Source organism: Alligator mississippiensis, chromosome 13 (genome assembly GCF_030867095.1).
Source record: "Alligator mississippiensis isolate rAllMis1 chromosome 13, rAllMis1, whole genome shotgun sequence".
In the NCBI taxonomy this organism is placed as follows: domain Eukaryota; kingdom Metazoa; phylum Chordata; order Crocodylia; family Alligatoridae; genus Alligator; species Alligator mississippiensis.
In genome coordinates, this window is record NC_081836.1 from 18,221,002 (window position 1) to 18,248,526 (window position 27,525).

General features: G+C 47.3%; 1 protein-coding gene across 1 annotated transcript in view; it reads left to right on the forward strand.

Moving 5' to 3' along the window:
• The first annotated feature begins 2,675 nt into the window (after positions 1-2,675).
• The window catches only part of RNF207 (ring finger protein 207), a 35,651-nt gene continuing 10,801 nt past the window's right edge, over positions 2,676-27,525 (forward strand). Inside the window, exons 1-12 of the mRNA XM_006262070.4 lie at positions 2,676-2,951; positions 6,590-6,780; positions 19,533-19,665; positions 20,220-20,364; positions 20,534-20,615; positions 21,666-21,741; positions 21,952-22,077; positions 22,496-22,542; positions 23,626-23,698; positions 24,425-24,493; positions 25,052-25,120; positions 25,698-25,819. Of these exons, the coding sequence (XP_006262132.1) occupies positions 6,590-6,780; positions 19,533-19,665; positions 20,220-20,364; positions 20,534-20,615; positions 21,666-21,741; positions 21,952-22,077; positions 22,496-22,542; positions 23,626-23,698; positions 24,425-24,493; positions 25,052-25,120; positions 25,698-25,819 (1,133 nt within the window). The 5' untranslated portion in view covers positions 2,676-2,951. The remainder of the gene's footprint in view (positions 2,952-6,589; positions 6,781-19,532; positions 19,666-20,219; positions 20,365-20,533; positions 20,616-21,665; positions 21,742-21,951; positions 22,078-22,495; positions 22,543-23,625; positions 23,699-24,424; positions 24,494-25,051; positions 25,121-25,697; positions 25,820-27,525) is intronic.

Genomic DNA, 27,525 nt, shown 5'->3' on the forward strand with positions numbered 1-27,525 from the left:
GGGATTGTCCCAAATTCCAAATGAGTGTTGCACAATTGTTAACACTGATGAGAATGGTAACAATGACCCCTTGGCTCTCTGGGACCAGAGCAGAACATCATCTCTCAGCACTTCCATACTGTACATTCACACAGTGATATGCAGTCCAAACTAGCTCAAGAGCCATGAAACACACATGTGTACCTCAGGGTACTGTGACAGTGCTTTGGAACTGGAGTATGCCTATCTACAGTGTGTAGTTACACATGTTGCATTGTTTATGACTGTATGAAAGAAAATGGCTACTGCAAACACTATATCCCCCTTCCAAACACACACACCTAACACTTTCTACAAAGAGTTCCACGTCCCAAGCTGAAGGGTCAGGAGCTCTGGTCCAAGTATCCCTGCACAGCTGTATAAAGACTACTTTTTTCACTGAGGAATATAGTTGTCTTGGGGGTGGAACTGCAACAGCTCTTGTGCGCCAGTGATCAGATGAGGAAGCAAGCTGTTAACTCAGTCAAATTTATGGTTTGACATTTTACCAGCTACATTCTATCACCAGGTCAACATTCCCCACTTTCCCCCTCCCCACATACCTGTCTCTCACTTATCATCTCCCATTGCCTCTGATCCTCACTGCCACACATTTGCATTTTCACAGATCTGCATTTTGGCTTCTATTCCATCCAAGAGAACACAGAACAACAGCAGACTCTCCCTATGCCAGAGGAAGCATGCTTGTGCCTGAAAGCTTCCAACGAACAATTTTTTAAACTATTTTGTTCAGGGGCAGGCAAAATACATCCTGCCAAGCCATTCTATCTGAACTGTGGGGCCCCTAAAAAATTTAGTAAATTAATATTTATTTGCTCCTGGCTGCCTGTCAAAGATGACATGAGCCAGGGGCAGTAGGACCCATGGGGAGCCAACAGCAAGAGGCCAGCTCCATCCCACCCCCAGCCATTTCCCTGCCCTGCTCCAGCACCACATGGCGGCTGCATCGCTGGACCTGGAGCACAGGCTAAACCGGTACAGGGAGAGGCAGGGAGGGGGTGTGTGGACAGAGACAGAGAGAGAATCCAAATGCAGGCAGGAGCAGAGAGATAGTGTGTGCGCGCGTGCACGCACACACACGCACGGCAAGTCCTGTATGCACACCCTACCATATATATGCACTCACGCACCCCCCTTGCACTGCCATACACGCAGACCCCCACATCCCCTCATACACATCCCACCACAAACCCCATAACCAACCACACCCCACATATCCACACCCCCTCCCACATACTCGAGGGAGTACTCCACCCCCCACCGACACCCCCACACCCCACATACCCACATACTCATGGCCCCCCACAAACCTATACCCACCCCTTCACAATATACAAAAGTAAGACTTCATTATAAGCTATTATGCAATCACCTCTATGTGCACTGCACAAACACATGTAAATCAGGACAAAAATATTTTTTGAACTCAAATTAATTCATGTTGTAGATGTTCGCTTTTTAAAATATAATTTGGTATTTTTCTCATTCCGAGACGGCAAAACACCTTGCTGAAAAAAGTACTTTCAGGGGCAAGGGGAGGGACTTCTGGGTCACAAGACATGGGATGGGGCACCTGTCAAGGGGCAGGGCTACCCATGCCGCCCCTGACAGCTTGCCAAAACTCAGTAAGCAGCCCTCTGGCCAAAATAATTGCCTGCCCCTGATTTAGTTGGTCTAATAAAAGATATCACATTTACCCAAAGAACCTTGTTTGCCTATGTCCTTAGACCAACGTGGCTACAACCGATGCCCTTAAAGTAATGGTGGAATTTAAGCTCCACCAGGTAAATATAGGGGATACATTCATGTGACCAGCTGCTCCATGATTCTAGTTGGTCATTGGTTTAGGGAATACAGCTGTTGGAGGAGTTCTGCTGGAATTCACTGCATCAGGGAAGAGGTCAGTTACCCATGATTTACTCTTTCTCCAGATGCCTGTGGAGCAATCATACTCATCCTGGAGCCTGCAAGATCTTTGACTGGTTAACTGTGAAGCTTTCAGTCTGCATATTACCTGAGCTGGTCCAGATTAACACTGAACCAGTATGCTCCAGTACAAAGCATTCGTGTGCTTGCCCATATAGCATGACCTACTGAATGATCCTACCCTGTTATTGTAATGTGCCACTGGGCTTCATAATCCCAAAGACTGAAAGAAATGGGGAGAGCTGATCTCAAGCAAAACCTGATATTTTTCCATCGCATGGACTGTCCACTTGAGCTCACTGAGGATAAAACAGGAGGCTGCTTGATAAGATGGAACAGGCCTTTGAGACACAGCAGCACAACAGACAGGGTCAGGGAGCAGACGAAACATGAATCAGGCATTCACATGGCTGTGTGGTACGCTAGGTTTAAATTTACACCATTAGCTACTTTTAGAGATGCCTTAGCTCTGGTAAGGGGACACAGCAGCTAGCGACAACTCTGGCTAAAGGAAGCCTCATGGCAAGGGAGAGATTCCTCTTTCTCACTTGGGAAAAGTCAAGGGAAAATTTAGCGCATTTGACTGCTCCTGTTTAAGTTGAGCTCAGCAAATGTGAGCAACCTCCCTCCTGCTGTACTTCTCTCAGGGAACAAAGGAACGTCAGACGCTCCCTTTCTGCAAAGGCTGGGTCCTGCATGTTAGCAAACAATCTGCTGCTGGCTTTTTTTAAACGTTCTGCTGTTCTCTCAGTTGTGCCTGTAGAAAGTGCACCTTCTGAGCCCAGCAGCTCAGCCCTTCTGGCAGTGTTGCCCTGGATACTGTGTTCACGTCATTCATAATATTCTGGCTCTGCTGAAAGCTTTAGCATTTTTATCATTCCAGCCTGAAACGCATGAAAAGCAGGAGACAGGCAGAGCAAAGGGACTGAAATTTTATCTGCTAACAGGACAAAGTGGATACAATACTGTTAACTTCAGAAGAAAAGGTAGGAGACCAACGCTACTGCTGTGTCTAACTGTAACAAAGGAACTGTAACCAAAGGGAATACTGGGAACATTTTGCTGAATGGAAAAGGCTGCACTTGCTTGCAAAGTGACTTTTCTGTTTGGAAATTAAGAGCTGGCACAGACAGGGACCCCTTTTTAACACCCCCACTCACCCACATCAAAATAACTGCTTTGAATTTGGTAAAAGCTTTCAAAATTAGTAGCTCTGCTTGCTGTGGCTTGCTTGTGTGGGGACCTATTAGGTGATACTAAGCTATTTCAAATAAGTTATTTGAATGGCACTGCCCTTATGTTGATGCCCAAAAGGTAATGGGCTCAGTCAGCACATTAAAAAAAGTCCCTGGAATTCCTTGTACTTTCACTGATATGCTTAGAGTGGAACGCAATGGGAAGAACCACATGCAGTCCTCCTCTCTGTGAGGTTGTGTGTTGTAAGATGTGATTTAAATATTTTTTCTCTTCTTGAAAAGGCAACTCTTTCCCCCTATCCACATACCACATGCACTGCTGGAGACAGCACAGTGGTTCTTGAACCAATTCTTATCGAAAGGAGTTTGATAGAAGAAAGCCTCCATGGTCAAGAACTGTCCACATTCCCCACGATGCACAAAGTTTGCTTTTTTTACCACCAAATAACTTGTCATTTTTATCCTCTGGGAATTTACAAAATTTGGTGAGTCACACCTACAGAATGGCTTACTTTATTGCCCCAGGCTGGAGCTGGTAGCTGCAGTTTTCTCTTCTTTAACCCAATTCTTACTTTGAAAACAACAATAAGTGTCTGCCCCTGCTGTTTATTTGGGAAGGTCTTAAAATATGATATGGGCAATTCAAAAGAGTTTTTCACACTATTTAGTGTCATTCCCCCTGAATCTTCATATTACTATTACTGAAGCACAAATTAATTTCCATACGATTTTATGAAAACCTGCTGAGTGGTCAGCAGAGGGTTTTTACAAGTTGCTTTCTGCTATCATAGAACGATAGAAAATTAAGGTTGGAAGGAACCTCAGGAGGTCATCTAGTTCAACCCCCTGCTCTAAGCAGGACCCGCCCCAACAAGATCATCCCAGCCAAGGCTTTGTCTAGCCAGATCTTAAAAACCTCCAAAGGTGGAGATTCCACCACCTCTCTAGGTAACCTGTCCCAGTGTTTTACTACCCTCCCATTCAGAAAGCTGTTCCAAATATCTAACCTAAACTTCCCGCTGCAACTTGAGACCATTGCTCCTTGTTCTATCATCTGCCATCACTGAGAACAGTAGACTCTAGCTCCATCCTCTTTGAAACCACCCTTCAGGTAGATGAAGGCTGCTAATAAAATCACCTCTCAGTCTTCTCTTCTCCAGACTAAATTAGCCCAGTTCCCTCAGCTTCTCCTCATAAGTCATGTGCCCCAGCCCCCTAACCATTTTTGCTGCCCTCTGCTGGACTCTCTCCAACTTGTCCACATCTTTTCTGTAGTGGGGAACCCAAAACTGGACACAGTAGTGGCCTCACTAGTGCCAAGCAGAGGGGAAGAATCATTTCCCTGGATTTGCTGACAGCACTCCTACTAATGGGATACTGGGCTGCATTAGTCTTCTTTGCAACAAGGGCACACTGTTAACTCATATTCAGCTTATTGTCCACTGTAACCTCCAGGTCCTTTTCTGCAGAACTGCTGCTTAGCCAGTCTCCAGCCTGTACCGGTGCCCGGGATTGTTCTGTCCTAAGTGCAGGACTTTGCACTTGTCCTTATTAAACCTCATGAGACTCCTTTTGGTCCAGTCCTCCAATTGTCCAGGTCTCTCTGAATCCTAGCCCTACTTTCCAGCATATTTACTACTCCCCTGAGCTTGGTGTTATCTGCAAATTTGTTGAGGGTCCACTCCATTCCATCTTCCAGGTTGTTGATGAAAATATTTAACAAAACCAGCCCCAGGACCGACCCCTGGGGTACTCCACTTGATACCGGCTGCCAACTAGACATCGAGCCATTGACTACTACCCTCTGAGCCTAATGACCCAGCCAATTTTCTATCCACCTTACAGACCACTCATCCCACCCATGCTTCCTCAGCTTGCTTGGGAGAATGTTGTGGGAAACCATATCAAAAGCCTTGCTAAAATCAAGGTATATCAAATCCACTGCTCTCCCCACATCCACAGAGCCAATCATCTTGTCACAAAAGGCAGTCAGGTTGGTCAGGCATGACTTGCCTTTTGTGAATCCATGCTGACTGTTCCTAAACACTTTCTTCACCTCCAAGTGCTTAGAAATGGATTCCTTGAGGACCTGCTCCATGATTTTTCCAGGGACTGAGGTGAGGCTGATCAGTCTACAGTTTTCTGGATCCTCCTTCTTCCCTTTTTTAAGAGATGGGTACCAGTGTTCCCTCTAAACTGTGCGCCACACACAGCCAAGCAGGCATGCCTGGCAGTGTGGCATGAGCGTGCCTGCACATGAAACACAGCTTAGAAGAACGCTGATGGGCAGTATATTTGCCCTTTTCCAATCATCCGAGACCTCTTCCAATTGCCACAAGTTGTCCAAGATGATGGCCAGCACCTATGCAATCACACTGGACAACTCCCTCAGCATCCTTGGGTGCATCCCATCCAGCCCCATGGCCTTGTACACATTCACTTTTTCTAAATAGTCCCTATCAGGGCAGCGCTCTAGAATACCAGTGCAGGGTCTGACCAGTCTCTCCTGCAGAGCTCTTCTTCCATGCTCCTTAAATGAGATAAACAAACCCAAAGCACTGTATGACACCAACATATTCTGTAAAACTGCAAGGTCTTGCCCAGAAGAGCTTACAGATTAAATGATTCACAGCTGCCCAGACACAAGCAGAGCACAGGGCACCCTTGGGGTCTGGAGGATGGAACTGGGGATGAAAAGGAAGATGGCGGGGCCCTGCCCTAGGAACAGGGCCACATGAGAGATGCAATGTGATGATATAGAGGAGGAAGAAGAGATAAGTTTGAGCTGACAGTAGGGAAAAAAAGAGGTTTTGCCCAGAGTAGAGTTAGTTTCCTAGGAGAAGCCATTCTCCCTTTTTCTCTCCCAACTGGGCCAATATGCCCTTCTACCTGTGGAAGGCTGGACACAGTCCCCTCTAGAGTGCCTGCTGAATGGTTTGCACCAGAGAGACTCCTTAGAACCTGGGGGAGCCCAAGCCATGGTGTCATGAGTTTTAATTTCACCACAAATTCATCAGCTGTTTGCAATCATGATGCATGTCCTGCTTGGCCCAATGCATGTGAATAGATCCCTCCAGTCCTGCACTTAGTGAGATCAGCAAGTCAGGCTTGGCAACTCAGTCACCTTTGGAAATAACATTTCCTCAGTAGATCAGGATCAGAATTGCAGCTATGAATGTTGCAGCCTGGCTGGCCCTTCCCAAGGCCATCCCATTCCCCACATGTGGCTAGTCTATCCCTTGCATGCAGTTGGTGGCCCCTGAACTCTTACCTGTTTAGGACTGAAGTCTCCTGCATTATGACTCACAAGAGTGGCTTTTCTTCTGAACTGTGCTGCACATACCATCTCCAGACTGCAAGTGCTCTCCAACCATGCTCCTTGTCCCAAATCGATGTGCCATAGTCCCTGCTGTTCTGTCTTCTTCTAGATGTCCGGTGGGATCTTCTCTCCACTACAAAACTTCTATGACCTGGACAATGCCAACTGCCACCCACTGGTTTGCTTCTTATGCCATGAGCAGTACGAGCACCCCTGCCTCCTGGATTGCTACCATAACTTCTGTGCCAGCTGTCTGCGAGGCAGGGCAATCGACAGTCGCCTCACCTGCCCTCTCTGTGGGTAAGAGATGCAAAGGAGTGATTAGCACTAACATGGAAACATGCTGATTTACTAGTTGAGCTGTCCCCTCCCTAGGGTAGTGTGGGGGTAATGTGCTCTGCAGCAGTGCTGCATAGAAATATTACATGTGGAGCATGCTGGCAAAAACACAGAGACTGTTTTATACATGGATGTCTAAGTTAGATCAGCCAGCAAACACTCAACACAGCTGTTGAAGGGTAGGCTTATGCATCTGCTACCCAAGACATCCTAGTGTGAAAGTTAAGCCCAATTAGAAACAGCAGCAGGTCTTTCCTTGTGCTTCAAGGGTTGCAGGCCTGGGGGTGAAAGGGTTCCGAGATGGGGAGCATTTGTGACATTGTTGAATTTGTTTTATGCCTATCTGCCATATGCCCAGAGTCTAGGATGGGAGCTGGGAACAAACTTGAAAGCAGAGTCTGACACCAGATATTTCTGGGCTACAGGTTTTTAGTCTGGAAGTCTCTCTCTACTTTGACTCCTGAAGGGTTAATAAGAATCATTCCACGGATGTTACTGAGAACCACTTCAATGGCCGGGGAATCAAACGCCTGTTAGGGTAGCAGGTCTAAGGACAGGACTGGGCTACACCTAAACCACCAATATGATTTCATTCCTTCCTGGTGCTACGTTAGTGCAAGTCTTTGGGTAGACACGTTTTGGCATGAAGGTGCCCTGTTCCGATTGAACCCAAGTTGATTCCTTTGGGACTTAAAAAAAAAAATACAAGTATCCACATACCATCTTACACTGTGGAAAACCCAAGAACTAAGTGCCTTTTTCCAACTAGGTTTAGGGGGGCTTTCTGCATGAGCCTGGAGTGGAGCAGACTCGTGTCTCAAGGGCCACAATAAGGCACCTTTGCTGCCTTGCCACCACTCCAACACTAATACATGTGAAAACAAGAAAGTATTGCATTCTTATACACAGTCTTAGTGTGTACCAGTCACCTTCATCAGCTTCTAGCTGTGAATTCCTCAGTTCTCTCCTTGTGGTTAAGCTCTTTGGTAAAACTGGGCAACTGTTTTGTGGTGTGATGTGGCCAGCTCTGTCTAGTGAAGAGGGCCATTTCCATCACTGTGTCACTACCAATAATTTGCACCAGGAATTCAGCTACCATTCCATCCCATACAAATGAAATATCAAAAACTCAGGTACTCAAAAACACATTAGAGGAAGAAGACAGGGATGGAAGATTGAGCACTGGACCTGGAACAGTGCTGTATGCTGGCACTCTCCTGTTTCACTGTGACCAGGCAACCACTGTCACCTCACAGGCATGCACTGACAACAGCACAGTGCTGTGTTCTCCAAAAAAGGAGAGAGAATAGGAGGGCAGCTCACTGTCACTTGTTGTAGTAAAAAGGACAACCTGAATTGAGTCGGTAGGGGTTGCCAATGATATTTGAGTCTTTGTGAGGCCAGAGGAGGCAGCTCAGCTCCTCCGTTCTGGAATCTTTGTTTAAAACTATCCATAACGCTGTGGCGGGAGGAGGGGATCTGGGACGCTAGAAATGTGATGGGGCCAGGGAAAGATCTCACCCCATACCTACCCCCAAAGCATGCAGGCACCTGACTGGGCTTCCCTGGTCACTGCCCCAGCCTATAAATTATGAGGTTGTCCTCACCCCAAGTTTCAGATGAGAATGGCTGCCAAGCCGTTATAGCCCCACAAGAATTCAGGAAAGCTTGTTGGGCTGCCGGGGATGGGGGAGGCACAGTGTCCTCTGCAAGCCCCAGAGAGAAGTCTTGGTGCTAGATACAGAGCCACCCTGGTCAGTCAGACTCAGGCCACATGCTGCAAGGCCCCAAGCATTCGTCTCCAATCCTGCACCCAATTAACTCTGAGCATGTCAGTGCTCAGCTCCCAGCAGTACTGAGCCCCAATGAAAGGGTGTGTAGGTACCTCGGCTGCTTTTTCCTTAGCATCAGAAAAAAAAGTCCTGGCACACGAGGCTAAGCTGCAGTCCAGCTCACCTCCCTGACACTTGCTGTGCTTATTTCATTCTCAGGTATTTAAAAAAAAAAAATGGTGAAAAAAATATCAAATCCTGCACAATAAACTCTTATGAGATTTTTAATTATTATGAAACGTTTTGAATCTTGAAAAAGCTGCTAGCTCTGCCTGTGAATATTTGGCTGTATTCAGGGACTGATCCATTGACAAGTTTCACTCTCTTCTCCCGACTCCTAACTACTAAGGTCATCCGCATGTCAGGAGTTTCCAGGTGCTGTTAAAAGCTGCTTATCCTTTGGCTGTGATGGCATAGTTACCCTGCACAGTCTGCTTGAAATGACTGTACAATTTGAAACCATTGGGGCTTATTTTTAAATGGCAAATAATCCATGATTCTCAATCAGAAGCCCAAGGTCTCCCAAACCTGCCCAAAATCCTCAACAAAACCTTAAAATCTAAAGAAGTCTGAAGTCACAGCAATGGAGTGGTTATATTTTTGGCATAAATCATGCGTATGATGCTGCTTAACACAATTCAAGGTGACAGCTGCTCAGTGCTAGAGAGACCAAGCATGTGTTATTTTTAGGTCTTAATTTCTGGCTATTGTTGGTCACGTGCACCTGAGAGGCTCTGAAGAGGCTGTCCAGATATGAACGAGAAGCCTTAGGTTAGATACAAAATTAAAGGAGTTTAAAGGTTTTTAAGTTTTTTAATAAAACTGATCTTCAGCAGCTGGAGCCGACATTCATTGTCACCACCAAACTCCCTCCCCACTCCTCCCTCTGCCCCAGCAATAGTGAAAGACTAACACTTCTGGACTAGGGAAAGTATTAGTTTTAAGCTCAAGAGCCAAGCAGTCTAATATAAGAACCTGCAGGCCCTCTGTACGTGAGCAGGAAGGAAACACGGGGATCAAGCTCAGCCAGACTCTTCATGGGCCACAGCAGAAAGCTGAAGTCACAAACAGCCACTGATCTAGGGTCCAATAAGGATACCCCAACAGCCCTTCACCCCAGCCTTGGTCCTAGCTAGCGGGGGAAGCACTCTGGGGAAGAAGCATATACTTGTCCAGATCGCCCGTTACATGGGGTGTAAGCAGGGGCCTACTTAATTTGCAGAATTTTTGCAGAAACTGTGAAAAAAAGGTGTAGTCCACGATCACCAGGAAATATTGCATTGGCTATGGTTTCCCACAAAATCAAGCTAAATACTCCCGGTGTAATACACTGTTTTAAAATGCCCCAATGTTTACTGCAATGCAAAGACAATGCAACATCACTGCAGCCATAGATCACAGGACTGAGAGTTACTGTCTGCTAGTGACATAGCCTGAAGTGCTTACAAGGTGGACTTTGTGGTTTAACACAATCCATTACCATGCAAAGAATATCAAGTACTACCAGCAATTTGTGTGTGATGAGCTTGAAATCACACCAGGCACACTTAAATTATGAGTTCTCTTAAAACAGGGTGACATTGACTGCCAAATTGAAAACCAGGCCAGACAAGAACTGGTCCAGGCAACAGCTGCAAAGTTAACTTAGTACTGCAAGTATGATCAGTCACTACCACCTCAAATCAGACAACTGGCTGCTACTTTTTTAGTGTTGATCACATTTTTTACCCAAATCAGGTGCCTTTTCTGTGTTTTGATCCTCAGCTAATTAAATCAATCCCTAGATGACAGAAAGAGCATGACAACAAATGTGCTGCTAGCATGAACTTTGTCAAAGAGGTGGCAAGTGCTTTAAATATAACTGATTTTATTTCCGATTGGTTTCCACATCTCTACAACTTGGCCAAACACTACCTTACAATTCCACCCAATGCAGTGGACACAATGTGCGATCTCAGTGCATAGACAAGTCTTCACAATTCAGAGACAGAGGATGTCAACTGCAATTGCTGACGAATGCTGCAAGATCGCATTTAGCAACTAAAATGAATTGTTTCTATTAAGGTTAGCATTAATTAGTATTTCTAAACTGTCTGTAGAATACTACATATAATAGTCACTTATGATTATATAAAGTTACAATTCATGTTGAATGTAAATTTATATTTAGAATATATTTTAATTTAGATTTATAATATGATAAATTATATAATTTACTTTCTACAGAATTTGCTATTAACTTATACAGTATACGCCTCTGGCATCTGAGTGGTGATATTTCTCTTGCTAGGAAGCTGTGGGTGTTCTGCTCTGTCTCATTTTTAAATAGTCCTTTCCCTCGGCCCTCTGCTCTAAGCCAGTATGCTCTCACAGACCATGAGCAGTACATATACTGCTTGCTGAAGGGGGAAGGGAGGTAATCAGCTTTTGCACAGTCAATAGTAAGCCACAGGACTGGACTAACCTCTTTATTAAGCTGATTCCCTGGGAACTGATTTGGTCTATGACAGTAAAGGCAATGACTACTGTTTAATCAGAAGGCTGGGTTTTGGTTGTAGCTGTGTTGTTTCTAAGGACATAGGCAGGCAAGGTTCTTTGAGAAGATGCAATATCTTTTCTAAGTAGTTAGAAAAAAGTTCTTAGCAAGCTTTTGGGCACGATCACCCTTCTTCAGGCATAGGGAGTCTTTGCTGCTCAGACTCCAAGGAATAAGAGAAGCTAAAAGTGTGATAGGATGTCAGAGAGGATGTAAATAGGTAGAAATTAGGAAAACAAAAGATAAAGCAGGGTAGGAGGGAGAGGGGAAAGCAGAGGCAAAAAAGCTAAAGGTGAGTAAGGGAGACTATAGTGGTGGTAATTCAAGGTAGAAAAGAGACTGTCTGTGAAAAAGGAAATGGCTGTAAATTAGGAAGACAAAGGACAGAAAGGGGGGGGGCACAAGAGTATAAATGGTCTGATCTTGCAGGTACATAGTGAATCAGATGGGCATGGGTGCTATGGGGTACTTGCTGCTTTGCTGCCAAGGATTAAGTAGTGGCTCATTAGGGACAGAGAGCTGAGGTCCAGTCATAATGCAGGTGCTGTCAAATTAAGATGACAAGGAAGGGAACAGCAGAATGCAACAAGAAGGACTGGTCTAGGACAGTAACCAGGGCTCTCTGGACTGTTTCAATGGCATCCTTGTGCCTCAGATGCCTGCAAAGCCCAACAGATCCCCAAAACCACAGAGTCTGGCCACCTTGCTGGGCAGGGAGTCTGTAAAATCTCAGTTGGCGTGTGTCCCACTCATCACATACCACACCCTAGCCAGTGTCTACACACAGCCCCTCCTACACGGCCCCCGACCTCCAGAGAGAATCTTGGAACCTGGGCACTCCTGCAAGCGGCAGCCAAGCACGAGGGAGCGTTGGCTTACAGCTTAGTATAGACTCATGAAACAGTAGGGTAGAAGAAACCTCCAGAGGTCACCTAGTCCAGTGGTTCTCAACCTTTGGTACCTTACGTACCCCCCGCTGATCGACACAGAAAAAGTGAAACTGGAAGTCCCACCATGGCACTTCTGGTTTCACCACCGCGAGCCAAGTCCTACTTTTTCCTCGCGGACCATGGCCCAGGGCAAAGCACCCTGCATGGAGCCTTCCTCCCTGTCCCCCAGCACACTGACAGTGAGGAGCGAAAGCCCCGGCACACCAGACGCTGGTAGGAGGGGTCGCAGCTGGAACAGGCAAAGATGTCTCCAACCTGCCAGGTAGGGGGCGGGCCAAACTCAAAATGCGGCACTTGTGTATTCCCCACCCATGTCTCTCATACCCCAGGGGCACACGTACCATGGGTTGAGAAACACTGACCTAGTCCAACCTCCTGCCTGAGGCAAGATCATCCCTATCCAAACCATCCTATATACATCTATGGTTTAAGCTCTTAACAAAACTAGTCAACCCAGACACAAAACCCAAGACATAACACCCTAACCTGACATAAGTAAAACAGAAGGGTCATGGCAAACAGCGTCCTGCAACTACAAAAGTTGTTAATATATGCTTGAGACACCCCAGGAAGGAGGGCCATGCCCTTACTACAGACGAAGGCAAAAACTCCCACTGTTCATACCAATCCAACCATAGGGTAAGATTCCTTCCTGACCCCAAATAATTATGATCAGTCTGAATCTGAGCAGAGGGGCAAGCCCTTCTAGCTAAGAACCTCCAGATTTAAGTCCCAGAAGGAGCACTGGCAGACCCCAGTCAAAATCCTGAGCTTTGGCTGCAGCTGACACCCAATGTCTCTGAGGAAGGCTTAAGAAAAAACAACCTGACATATAGCAGCAGAGAAGAAAAAAAATTATCTCCCAGCTCCATGTGGCAACCAGCAAAGCCCAGAAGCATGGGAAATACCCATAGAAGACCACAGACATAACTACACCTAGATCATACCTGACCAGTGGCTGTCCAACTTCTTGAACACCTCCAGTGATGGAGAGTCCACAGCTTACCGTGGCATCTATTCCACTGCCTCTCTGTTCTAACAGAGAAGACATTTTTTCCTGATATCCAATCTAATCTAACTTTGCTGAACTTCAAGTCATTGTTCCATGTCTTACTCTGCAGCAAGAGAGAAAAGATGTTTCCCCTCTTCTTTATGGTAACCCTTCACGTATTTGAAGAATGCTATCACATCCCCTCTTAAGCAACTTTTCACAAGCTGCAAATACTTAGCTTCTTCAGCTTCTCATCTGACTTGCCTTCCAAGCCTTTTATCATTCTTGCTGCCCAACTCTCTCCACACCATTTTTAAAATGTGGAGTCCAAAATTGTACACAGTACTCTAGATGAGGCCCATCTAGTGCCAAAGAAGGCACCATCATCTCCTGTGTCTTGCACCCAATTCTTCTGTTGATGCATCCCAAACCACATGCACCTATTGGTCAGCTTTTTAACATGAGCTTGCAGTGTGATGTCTGTGATCTACCAAGATTCCCATATCCTTCCTCATAATGTTGCCATCCATCCAGGGATCACCCATTTTGTATTTGTGTTTATCATTCTTCTTCTCAAGGTGTAACAGCTTGCATTTGTCAGTACTGAACTTCATCCTGTTAGCTTCAGCCCAACTTTCCAATCTGTCAAGATCCTTTCAAAATGCCCTCTTGTCTTCTAATGCATTTGCAGTCCTTCCCAGTTTCATGTTATCTAAAAACACACTCAAGAAACTCTTATGTCTGGATTCCAAATCATTAATAAACATGTTGAACAGCAGTGGTCCCAGGACTGATCCCTGTGGGACTCCACTTGAAACCTTATGCCATCCTGACATGCACCCCTTTATAATTACCCTTTGCTTATGGCTATTGAGTCAGCTGTCTATCTACTTTATAGTTTTGTCTAGGCTATGTTTCCCCAATTTGTTTATGAGAAGGTCATGCAGACCTTGTCAAAAGTCTAAGAAGCCTTGATACACTATATCCACAGCAATCTTTTCATCAACCCAAGCAGCTGCTCTGTCAAAGAAGGAGATCAAGTTCCTTTGACACAATTCATTCTTAGTAAATGCATGCCAGGATGATCAGCCTTTCCTCCTGCAAATGCTTGCAAACAGACTTCCTGAAGAGATGCTCTGGTAACTTCCTATGTATTGATTGATGTAAGACTAACTGGTCTATAGATCCTTGGGTCCTCCTTCTGTGCCTTTTTAAAGGACACTACGGTTAGCCCTTTTCTAGTCTTCTGATACCTTGTCTGTCTTCCACAAGTTCAGGTATATCGTTGTTGAGGGCTCCCAGATCATAGAAAATTAGGGTTGGAAGGGACCTCAGGAGGTCACATCTAGTCCAACCCCCTGCTCAAAGCAGGACCATCCCCAACTAGATTATCCCAGCTAACACATTATCTAATCAGGTTTTAAAAGCCTCTAAAGATGGAGATACCACCACCTCTCTGGGTAGCCTGTTGCAGAGCTTTACTACCCCTCCTAGTGAGAATTTTTTTTCCTAATATCAAACCTAAACTTCCCTTGCTGCAACTTGAGCCCATTGCTCCTTGTTCTGTCATCTGCCACCACTGAGAACAGTCCAGCTCCATCCTCTTTGGACCCACCCTTCAGGTAGTTGAAGGCTGCTATTAAATCCCACCTCAGTCTTCTCTTCTCCAGACTAGATAAGCCCAGTTCCCTCAGCCTCTCCTCACAAGCCCCCTCAGCCCCCTAACCATTTTCATTGCCCTCTGCTGGATTCTCCAATTTGTCCACATTCTTTCTGTATTGGGGAATCCAAAACCTGGACACTACTCCATATGTGGCCTCACCAGTGCTGAATAGAAGGGAAGAATCACTTCCCTCTATCTGCTGGCAATACACCTACCAATCTGCACTGGTGCATGGGACTGTTCCATCCTACATGCAGGACTTTGCACTTGTCTATTGAACCTTAAGAGATTTCTTTTGATCCAGTCCTTCAATTTATCTAGGTCTCTCTGAATCCTAGTCCTACCATCCAGCGTATCTACAATTCCATTAAGCTTGGCATCATCTGAAAACTTGCTGAGGGTGCACTCCATCACATCGTCCAGGTCATTGATGAAGATATTAACCAAGTCATGTCCCCTGGGGCACTCAACCTGACACTAGCTGCCAGCTAGACATCAAGCCCTTGATTACTACCCTTTGAGCCCAACAAGCCAGCCATTTTTCTATCCACTTACAGTCCATTCATCCAACTTGTACTTACTTAGCTTGCTTGCAAGAATGTTGTGGGAGACCATATCAAAAGCCTTGCTTTTGACCCATACTTTCCATGCTCTTCTTGTTGCTGACATACGTGTAGAAACTCTTCTTCTTACCCCTCACATCACTTGCCAGCTGCAACGCCAAGATCTCCTGTGACAGTTTCTTTAGTACCACAGGATGAAGTTCATCAGGCCCTGTTGATCTGAATTCATTCAGACCCATCAAAAACTCTGTCTCTTGTTATTTCATCCAGCAGCTCATCCCCTTTCTTATCCAAATAATCTGCATTAGGCTTCTGGTTGTAGATTTTTTTTTTGTACGTGAAGACTGAGGCAAAGTAGTTGTTAGGCAGCTCCACCTTCTTTGCATCTTCTGTTAAGAGTTTCCCCTGGCTAGTTAACTGTGGACCCATAGCTTCCTTGGTCTTTCTTTTTCTGGCCAACGTAGTTATAAAACCTCTCCTCAACTTTATCCTCCCTGACCAGGTGCAGCTCATTCTTTATCTTTGCCTTCCTGATTTTTCCCTGCAGGTTTTTGCTATTTCCTGGTATACTTCCTTGCTGACCTGCCCATTTTTTCATTTCCTGTATGCTTTCCTTTTGCATTTGAGGCATCCTAGAAAGCATCCTTGTGCAACCACATTAGTCTCTTGCCAATCTTTGTGTGTCAGAACAAGTTCTTTTGGGTCTTCCAATACCATGCTTTTTAGAAGTTCCCAGCCTCCTGGGTACTTCTATCCTTCAATCCGTCTTCCCATGGCACCATGCCTATTAATTCCTTGAGCTGGTTGAAATATACCTTTTTGAAATCTAGCATTCTAGCTTTGTTGACCTCATACTTTCCCCATTTCAGGACCTGGGATTCTGGTCACTTCTTCCCAAGTTGCCCATCACTTTCACATCCTCTGCCAATTCTGCATCCCTATTGGTCAGTACAAGATCCAAGATAGATAAAGCCTGATACTACATCCATCCAGGCTCATCTTAAACCAATGTTGGACAATTTGAAAGTCGTTCAACGTGCATTGAACTTCTGTTGTGTTACAGATTTGAGCCGGTTTCCAACCACTTATACTGGTTTGTGTGTAATTTCTGTCCCTAGCCCCTCTCTTCCTTCCACTCTCAGCCTTACTCGTAACTCTAGATGCTGGACCCAGCAGGGTCACGATCCCAGCTACAGTCATTGCCCTCACAAACAGCTAGCCTCTGCTAGATCAGTTCCCAAGCCCTGCAGAGATGGGGATTTTCAGCCTTCCATAAGCCCCACTGCCCCGACTAGTACCCCCGTCAGTCCCACTAGAAGGCATTACCACACACACATGCATACACAGGTTCCAACCCATGCTGTGCACTTTCACTCACTCTGGAGTACATCAGCAAGAAGCAGGTAGAGGCAGTCAGCCACATGATGTTCCTGCTTCAGCTTTCCTCACTCCCTGTACAGGCAGCATTTCTCCCCCAGCAGGTTCTGCACTGCGACCTGCATCCAATACAGACCTGCAGCAGGGAGTCATACTAGCTGCATGGGGTGGGAAGGAAGTGGGGTGGGTGAAGAATGAACTGGATTAAGCTCCACACACCTCTCCCCACACCACCAGTGCTCCTTATACTGTACTTCCCACCAGTCCCCCTTGAAAGAGGCCAGTACCCTTATCTCTACCCTGTAGGCAGGGAACAAAGGAGAAGCAAAGTGGCTCAACCAATGTCACCCAGCAGGCTGGTAGCAGAGCCAGGTCTCCTGAATCCAACCTAGCCACTGAATCCCCTGCCTCCCCCATGAAACAGCCTTGCTGTGCAGGAATGTCAGCAAACAAATCTAAGCTCCCTGCAGGGTCTCTGAAGAGGGAGGACAGGCTAGCTACTCTAACTGGCCTTTTATCCTAAGGGCTCCGACTCTGACTACATGGTAAGCCCCCCTGGTTGTAGCATGGCCTAACTCGTGAGACCAGGCAGTGACAGAGCTCTGCCAGCTGCAGCAAGAAAAGCTAGGCAGTGACAAAGTCCTGCCAGCTGCAGCAACTTTTAGCTCTCAGTTAGCTTGCTGGCAAAGCTGCAGCAGAGCAGGATGTAGCCCTGAGCTGTGAAACCCAATCCCTCACAGGTGACTTGCAGGCGAATCACCATGTCAGTCTGACTTGCCAGTCTCGTTGTGCAGGGAACACTTCAAAGTTCCTGTTGCCTCTGAGAACCTACCTTTCAAGAGAGACTCTCAAGAAGGGGCTGGCGTGGCCGGGGTCTGGTGTCTGATTGTCACACTGTTGGGGTCCTGGGTTTTCCTGGAAGCGTCAAAGTGGCAACAGTACAGATATCCAGGATGTTCTTAAAGGAAGTGGCTGACTCTGTGTAAGGGCGATTCCTTTCTAGCTGCTGTTTGCCAGGGATTGTGCACAGTCCAAGCTTCACTGTGAGTGACATGTTTCAGGTCAGAATCTCTAGTCTCTAAACCGAGGAGCCCTCCTACTTGCTCCTCTGGACATGTTCTGCTACAGCAGAGCACCGTTGGTAGTGCCAGATGAGCTTAGACCTGGCCCATAAAGAAAGCACTTGAACTGAGCAGGTTTTCTGACTCAGACTAACCATGCCAAGCTTGAAGGTATTTCAGTAATGCTACTGTATTGCTTTGAGCACTGTTCTCTTGCTTTTTTAGTTTCAACGACGACTGTGAGTTGGGGAAGGGGACGGGTGGAGGGGCAAAGGGATACTCAGGAATTGTTTGACATGATTACAGGACTGGAGTTCTGGCTTGGGGCAATTTCTGTCCTCTAGGAATTCTGTTTGCTGTTATTTTGGGACAGCTGTTTGGAGGGTTGTTAGGGGAGGGACTACCATCTCAGCCACCTTCTATTGGTTAAGGCACCCTTCGCCACAAGTTACCTCATGGTTTATTTTTATGTTAATATTATTTGTACTCTAGATAATTATGCTAGGAGAGATTTTTCATACTTAGCATTTTAAGCAAAGGATTGCTCATTTCACTTTATGGTTAGGAAGCAACAGTTGAAGGAATCTATGCAGCAAAGTCCAGAGCAAAGCATATACAAAAATTATGAAAAGTGCATGTATAACCATTTAGGAAGTGAGCAATGGCATGCTAGATTTCAGTATTCCTAATCATGGATAGAGCCAAGTACCAATGATGAAATAGCAACCAAACTGAACTTTAAAACTAGCACTTTCCTGTAGCTGAGCAAAGTAGAAACCTGCAAGCTCAGACTGTTCATTTGCAAAAGCAGATGCAGATCTCTGTTCCTAGGGAGTTGGACCTCTGAGAAGAAACCTATGAAACAGTCCAATGCGCTGTGTAGAGGGTTTAAACAAACTCAGGAATGCTCAGTGCTGTGGGAATGGCCAGGGCTGAGAACAAAGCATAGAATTAAGATGATGCTCAGGATTGCAGTTTAAATGGAAACACTTGCAGCAAACAGGAAATGCTCCTTAAGCCTAAGGTAAAATGGGCATCCACCTCTGATGAAAATGTACCAGTGCAAACAGTGTCACATGGCAAAAAGGAGAGCAATTTGCCTATAGAAATTCCGGGTGTAGATGGCAAAATACACATGGCCGCATTCTGGTTTGCCTTACAATCACGGTCACTAAGGACCCAGGGGCATCTCTGCCCAAGAGCACAGGTGCCGGCCTGGCATCTCAACCACATTTCCACTTAACTAAGAAATTATTCTCTACTGACCTCAATTTCCCCCTCTAGGTGTGGAAACGCACAGAATCTTTCCACCCTTACTCCAACTGCTGTGGTAGCACCACTACTACACGCTGTTAGCATGTGGGGTAGCACTATTACTACACGCTGTTAGTGGTAGCACCACTACTACACGCTGTTAGCCAGGCATCACTGCATTGCTCAGAAGTGATTGCAGTGTATGTCCTGCATTCATGCTTTGGAAAGAAATCTGGAATTGCTGGGGCTGAAAGGGGCTCTAGAAAGGCCAGATGCCAACATGTAAACCCTTATCACTTCACCCCCAGCAGGACAGTCCTTTGTTTTTACCACCTTTCCTTGAGCAAAAGAGCCATCTCTGTACCCCTGTCCCCGGGTTGTCAGTCCCAGGATTATTTCCTTGAAACAGGTTCTGTTTGCATCTGGAAGAGTATTTGTTGGCCAGTATCAGAACTCAGGGGAACCCTCTGTACTTTTCCTACTCAGGCACCAGTCCATCGTGAAAGGGAACAATGGGCTGCCCCCAGTAGACCGGCTCCTCAAGTTCTTGGTGGACAGCTCTGCAGACTGTGAAGAGGAAGTCCAATGTGCAAACTGTGATATGGAGTGTAAGAAACAGGTAAGGCAGGACTCTCCATGCCACCTGCCACAAGGCTCTGCACACCACTTTGCAGAAGAAAACAAAGACAGTCCCTGACTGAAGGCCAGCATTTTCAAAGCCAGGTCCCCAGATGTCTAGTCAGGCCCCTGAACAAGTGGCCTAATTTTACCAACTGAAGATCCTCCAAGTCCAAGAAAGGCTTTAAGTCACAAGAATACTGGTATGAGATCTCATCCTTGGCAATACCAGGGAGGTGGTCATTCTGGCACAAATAGACATGCTTGTATTCCCCACTTCCCACAGCTCAGCCTCCTTCCCTTCAAGACCACAGGAAGCAAGAGTCCCTGGGCGATTCAGGAACCCACTTGCTGTGCGAGATGTGAACATCTCTGTACCCCTGCCCCCAGGTTGTCATTCATCCCAGAGCTGATGCAGAGCTGACCTCACTGCTTAGCCATCTGCACATTCTAGAGCTACACTCTTCAATGCAGCAACAAGAACCAGGCCCCATGTTTGCTGAACAAAGGAGACCATGGCCTTTACTCACAAGTGTGCACTCCATTTGCCCTCAGGAAATGGACACCATGTACTTCTGCAACACCTGCAATCAGCCCCTCTGTAACAAATGCCGCGAGGAGACCCACAAGGCCAAGATGTTCTCTCGCCATGAGATTGTCTCCTTGACCAAGCGCACTAAGGACATCCACAAGAAATGCTGTGAGTGCAGCTCTTCTGTCTGCATCCACAGAGCAGTCAGCACATGAACAAGTACTGTCCCAGGGAGCATAGTTGCAGAGACAGGAATGGGCACAGGCACTTGGGTGTGGCATGAGCAGCCTCTATGCTAGGGTCTTGTTTAACCCCAGGATGAATTTGTCTCTTGCAGCTCTCCATGAGGAGCCTTACATCATGTTTTCCACAGAGAAAAAATCCATGCTCTGCATTAACTGCTTCCGGGATATGCAGGTGTAAGTAGCAGGGAGACGGGCCCCTCTCCTTCCTCTGAGCCTGCACTGACCTTTGGGGTGTTACCGCTCTGCAATCTCTCCTCCTTGGCCCAAGACTGCGATATGCTCTTCCACAGGAGCTGGATGTGTGAAGTCTCATGGGAGAGTAATGGTACTTCAGCCCCTCTACTCCACAGTTCCAGAGGCTGTTGCTAACTAAGAGAGAGAAGGAACATGGTACACTTTGCAGATATGAACATTAAGCCATAGTTCCTACCACAGTGGAGGGCCTTTGAGCAGGGGCATGGGATGCTCAGGAACAGGATCATATGAGCACAAAGCTCCCTCAGCACTGTCTGGAGATAACATGTTTTCCAGCTTGTCTGCCTGTGTGAGCAGTAAGCCCCAGTAACCAGGGTTGGAAGACCTAAGTCAGGACTGCGTTGGCTACTGGGACTAGGGGTAGTTGTGCTAGAGGAGGGAAGAGGGTCTAGGCAACAGCAACATTATGTAAACCAGCTAAAACCAACACCCCAAACCAGTCTGACAGCCTGAGGGGTCATGCCACAGGCCAACACTTGTATCCAGCAGGGAGACAAGAATGCCAAAGGAGAAAGTTGTTCTGCTGTTCAGACAGCCCTCATCATTTCCACTGGCAAGGTCTGGGCTAAGGGATCACTTCCTAAAAGTCAACCAGATGGCAGAGAAGTGCAGGGCTGCAGAGAATTGGGATATATTGGCATTGTCCCCCCATGGCTGCAACAAGGGGAGCCCTGCCCCACTTGGGGAAGAAGTGTGCCACCCTGCCTTCCAGCAAGCTGGTGTAAGAGCAATCAGCAGGTCTGCATTAGACCTTGCAGAGCCAGCAGTAATGAGCAGTGCGACCCCCGGGGGGGGGGGGGGGGGGGGGGCAGGCAAGAAGGTGGCAGAGAAATGCATGCAAAATTGGGTGGGTGCAACAAACTAACCTGAAGCCAAGCCTGTTAGGTCAGGCTGAGGTGGGTGAGGAAGGTCAGGCAGCATTGTTGCCCAGGAGCCTGATTTCCAGGTCTCTGCACTTGTGTATTTCAGAGAGAGTCGAGCCCACTGCATTGACATTGAGACTGCATACATGCAAGGCTGTGAGAAGCTGGACCAAGCAGTGATGGTGGGTCGGAGCTGTGGGACGTACCTGGGATCTGGGGCTGCTCTGTCCAGGGGAGGCTGCTACTGTCAGCATCAGTACTGCATCAATACTGCTGGTTTAAATAACAGTCATTGCCTGTTAACAGGCAAGCAGACTTTGCTGGGTGCTGGCCCTGTCCACGGCCCAGCCTCTAACTATCGCCACAGTGTCCGTACCATACTTCGTTCCTAGGCTGTGAAAGAGCTCCAGACATCCACACGAGAGGCCATCGTTCTCCTCAAAGCCATGATCGAGGAAGTCCGCAACAGTGCCAACGAGGAGGAGACTTCCATCAATTCACTCTTCAGCAACATGCAGGTATTGAGGGGTTGGAAGTGGCTCCTGGTTGAACCTCTACTGTTCAGCTGCCTCAGCAGGCAGAGGGTGATGTGCAGCTACACAGCCTCACAGGGCATGAGCAGCAACGCCACCTCCCCACCCCTATCCCCAACAAATCATGCTAAAAGGATCCTCACCAAATCAGTTGACACATGGAGCAGATTACTGATTTAGCCCTGGAGCAGAACTGGCTTTTCCTCCCATGAGGCAGCTGTGACATCAGTGGGGTTACTGACTAGCAGCAGCCTCCTTCCCTGGCAGATGCTCGTTTCACAGGGAAGAGTAAGTGTGGGAAAGCCCCACCCACTCCTGACCCAGGGGGTCTTTGCTGTTAGCAGGGGACAGTAACCTGGAGTCTCCAGTGAAGGGACTGTTTGACCATCTTTCTTTTTTGCAGGAAAAACTAGCTGAAAGAAGAAAGATGCTTCTGAAAGTTGCTCAGAGGTAAGGGCAGGCTGGACAACTACAGCCTGTTGCACTGGTGTTTGGTTGCTGTCAGCATGGAACATGGAAAGGGCTGGGGGCAGCGCCTGGCACTGTAGGGGATCTACAAAGGGCTTCTCTAAAAGCACCACATTCCTGACTATACAAGAGTCTGCAACCAGGGGGGAGGTACATTTGTAGCAAGAACATCTGCGCTAAACAGAAATCAGCAGCCCTACCCACCTTCCAGAAATGGAGTTAGAGGTTTTCCTTGGGGGTGTTGCTGCTTGGGTTCCTATCAACTGTAATACAGCTGATGATCATTCTCTACTCTCTGCTGTGCTCACACGAAGGGGCTGAAGCCTGTGCTGACATGTGTGGGAAGGCAGCCAATTGTTAGCCATTCCTCAAAAAGCATTTGCACGTTTAAGTTTGCAACCAACTCTGCCCCTTTCCATCCACAGGCACCCAAAACAGGAGCAGAATCAGGTCCATGGTGTTAATCCCACACATGGTGTTGTTACAAGCTTTGTTGCTCACCTCAGACATCCAAGCAGCCAGCTGTTAGTTCCTGCTGCCATGTTCCTGACTGCAAACCCAGGATTTTATGGGTAGCTGGAAGCTGGACTCGATGGGTCTTAGCATCCTGCTCAGAGGACAAGGTGCCCTCTAGTGTCAGCATTTAGATCACCAGTTCAACTCAACTCGATCAATGAGTACCTCTCCTTCACCACAGTGTGGGCCCCTCCATCTAGACCCACTGTCCTGAAGCCCAACTCCCAGCAGATGCGTTCTTTTGTTCCCCTCCGAAGAGAGGCCCTGGGGTCACACTGGAAGCTCCTGCAGGGGCTTCCTTTGCTTGCCTGATAATGCAGGCAACAGTCATATCTCCCACTTTTTAGTGAATATTTTTTTTACCACCAACCTTTGAGCATTCTGGAGGCCAGAGACCTGCAGGGACAGTGCTTGGAGCACAGCAAGATGCCCACCTGCCCCTTTCTGCAAAGCCAAGCTCCAGGCTGGGCTCTAGGCTGGCACCTTCTTTAAGCAGCCCAAGCCCAGGGCTAAGGTTAAATTAAAGGTCGTTTTCTGTCTCACTTGCAGTCAACATGAAGAAAAGGAAAAGGCATTCAAGGAGCAGCTCTCCCATCTGGCCTCCTTGCTCCCCACCCTGCAGGTAAGAGCTAGCATGTGCCCAGGAAATCTTCCTGAGAAGCCTTGATGCACCATGCCACTAACCAGCCTTCTGACAGGAGAGCTGGCTGCCTGGTCTTGGAGCCACAGCAGCCTTTGCCTACTCCTTTGCGATATGTCTCTAGGAGCGCTAGATCAGCATGACTATGAGCCCTTCCCTGGCCCTATACTGGGAGCCTGGGGAGCAAGGGTGCTTGCCAGCAATTGGCAAGGCCATGTGTTCACAGATCTCTCCACTCCCAGCAACCATTTTCTCAGCAAACAAGCAGTGGGGAAACCAAGGGAAACCAAGCCAAAACCCGAGGGGTGCTGAGCAACTGCAACTCCTGCCGAGCTGTGCTGTACTCCTGATGACTCCAGCAATGCAGAACTGTACCCATGGGTATCAGTGAAAGCAACAGATAGTCTGCACCTCCCTGGATTTGTCCAGGCCTATGGCTGAAACTGTGCGATCCCATTCCCAGAAACGGGGTGGCTCTGTTGCCTATACAGCTTGGTTTTTTTTCCCCATAGGTGGTAAGGATTTTCCACCTGGTCTTTTTGGGCCATATTACCACCCTTGCTGCTGTGACCTCTGCTGGTCCAGCACTGATTGTTTTCACCTGCAATAAGGTGCCCCATGAGTGAGAGAAACCTCTTTCCAGGTCTGGAGGCTGGGCATGTCACAGCAGATGACTAAAGTAATACTGCTACCTCTCATCATGCCCAGGTCCATCTGGTCACCTGCTCTGCTTTTCTGAGCTCTGCAAACAAAGCTGAATTCCTGGATTTGGGATATGTAAGTACATTTGGAGAACAGCCTGTCTGCTTGTGCCAGAACAGGCCCAGAGCCAGACATCTCATAAGGGAATGAGGGCTGGGTAAGCTGCTCTGAGGAAAGAGCAACCAGCACTTTTCACAAATGGCAGCTGAGCACTTTCCCTGAAGTGAGAAAGCTCCTGGCTCAGCCTGGCATGCTCTGGGGGTTTTTTGGTCTCCTCTGCACCTTGGTGTCAGCTGAGGTGGGGAGGAGAAATGCTGGGATGGGGTGACCTCACCTGAGTAAGAAGCCAGCATTTTCCCTGCCGGGCTTCCAGGCAGGAAGACAGCCACACAGATGCATGCAGCCAACCCTGCATCAAGGCGCCAGGACCCTCACTGCCCCCTGAAGTTCTGCAAATTGGATCAAAAAGTCATTCTCTGTTGACCATGTAAAGATGCATGTGCTCAAAAATGCACACAGGAGGGTGCCAGCTCCCAGGATTGTGGAGTGCATCTGGCTTTGGCCAACAGGCTGAGCTAAGCCAAGCCATCAACTGTAATGCAAGATCCCCTGTGTTTTACTGGCTCATTTCAGCAACTGATGGAGAGGCTGCAGAAAATAGTGAAGCTCCCACACCGCCTGAGACCCACCCAGACGAGCAAGGTCAGTCCTTTCCTCCCAGCCCACAGCACACAGCTGCAGAAATTTCCAGGGCTTTGGTCCTGGATACAGCCTTCCCCTAGTCGTACTGGCACCCATTCCTGGCCTGCCCTGTACCTGTCTTCAGCTTACCTGTACACCTCCAAGAAAGCAATGTCACACCCTCTGCTCTTACTTCCTCACCTCCCCAGCTCCATGCTACCACCTACTCACTAATCTTGCACAAAATGCCTAGCACCCAAAGAGCTGTCTTCATTTATAAAACAAAAAACTAAAAGCCTTCCACTGGGATAGTTCCATCCTGTTCTAATGGGCATTTCATCCTTGCCTGCATGAAGAGTATTTTACCTCCCCACCAAGTGAAGAGAAAAGGACTTCCCTCATAACTTTGCCTTGCAGTCAGCTCTAGCTGATGCTGTGAATCCTGTCAGCTAGTTCTCGGAGCACAGCCTCCTGCACTACGTTGGTGTCTTTGCCCCAGGGGTGAGCACACTGGCTGGCAGCTGAGTAGCAGAATATTCACCGATGGGAAAGCCTGGCCACCAGACATGCTAATCTGTTCTCTTTTTGCCCTACTCAGATAAATACCGAATACCGGGCAGAGTTTGCCCACTGCTTGGAACCGCTGCTGATGTTGAATCCACGCCGCTCAGTGGTGGGGAGTGGAGGTGGCATTGGACCTGGCATTAGCAATGGAAACATGTGAGATGCTGCTTCTCAGCTATATATTTGGGGAGGGAAATGACACACAGACTGCAGCTGCCTCCAATATCAAGCATAACATTTGGAGAAGCATTGAAATGATGTTGTAGCCCTGATGGTCCAGGAGTTACACGAGAGGCAAAGATTTTTTTATGGGCGATATCTTTTAATGAACAAAATGCATGGTTGATATAGACTTAGACAAGCTTTTGAATGCAAATGTGAAGAATGCTTTCACATTCAAAAGCCTAAGTCTTTCCCAACCGTGCAGCTGTCCAAGAAAAGATATCACCCACAGAAATACCTGCCTCTTGAAAACGTGCTAACTTAGTGTAGTATCGGCCAAAAAAGACAGTTTTTGTAAATGAAAACTCAAAAAAACACCTTGTAAGAATGGTCTTAGAAAGAGGCTGTGACATGTAGTTATGCATTGGATTAAATCTCTCACTCTTTAAACCACCAGCCCAGCCACATTCAGAGCCAAGTCACTGCTAGACTCAGAGAGAGTAGCATCCCTCATTACCATGATCTTTGTGGGCTGGTTTTGAAAGGTTACTTTAGCAAATTTAAACCAAACTTGATACAGGCACAAAGATAACACACAGAGAAGCTTTAGAAAAACTAGCATGGCCCTGACAGACCCATTCAAAGTGGCTTCACCCAAAAGAGCAACCACTGTACACCAAATGCAGAGCTAAAAAAGGTTACAGCAGCCACATTAGCCACTGTCCTGAGCAATCTCCAAAAGGCCCACTGCTACAACTTGAAGTGGCAGTTTTATGCATGTGCTAGCATTAAGTAGACCAGCAGGTCTAAGCAACTAGTTCTCCCGAAAGGAATGGCCCAACAGCAACAGCTTGAAGCAGGCATCTTGTGGGTCACGCTCTGAAAACTGCCTGCATGCCAGTGTGCTAGGGGGGACCACCCAAGACCTGCAACAGGATACTGTTCTAACACAGCCCTGTTTCCTGTAGACACCAGCCCAGAGCACTTCATCCAAATCTCCTGCCACTTGAACACAGAGCTCCATCTTTCCAGTTAACTGCCCTTGAGCCTGCCATGGCAAGAGGTGTCCTAGGGACAGTGCCTGCAAACAGCTGTGCTGATTAATGACAGGAATAAGTATAGAGGCTTAAACTGACAATTCCTGGAAACCAGGGTTTGGAGCACAAGGACGAGCTGAGCGTCTACAGGAGAAATAGCAGGGGACCCAGGAAAGCAGGTCACCCTTGCTGCAGAGCTGTGAGCACAGGCTGGGGCAGCTCCAGGGAGCTCTGCTTTAGTTTTGCAACAGCTTCAAGCTGTAGCTAGACCCTCACAGAAATTCCCCAGTGTACAGATCGACTCTTCCCAGTAAATATTAGCCAGTTATTTTTACATGACCCAAGACAGATAACATTTGTTAGTCAGTGCCTGGCACCTTCCCTAATTCTGCTCAATGTGTAAATCCCACTGCAGGAGAATTGCCAAGATCTGGTAGGAAAGCAGCATGCATTACCAAGGAACACCTCCATTACAATAATCATTTACAAGGCTGTAGCCCTCTCTCCTGATCCACAGGAAATGCAGCAAAAGGATATGGATTACATACTAGATCTCATACAACAACCACTGATAAATTCCCAGCAAGCTTGTCACTCACAACTAGGGGAACTTCCAAAGTAACTGAGGGATGCTGGAGGAAAAACCCTCCTCCCCAGCAGAGA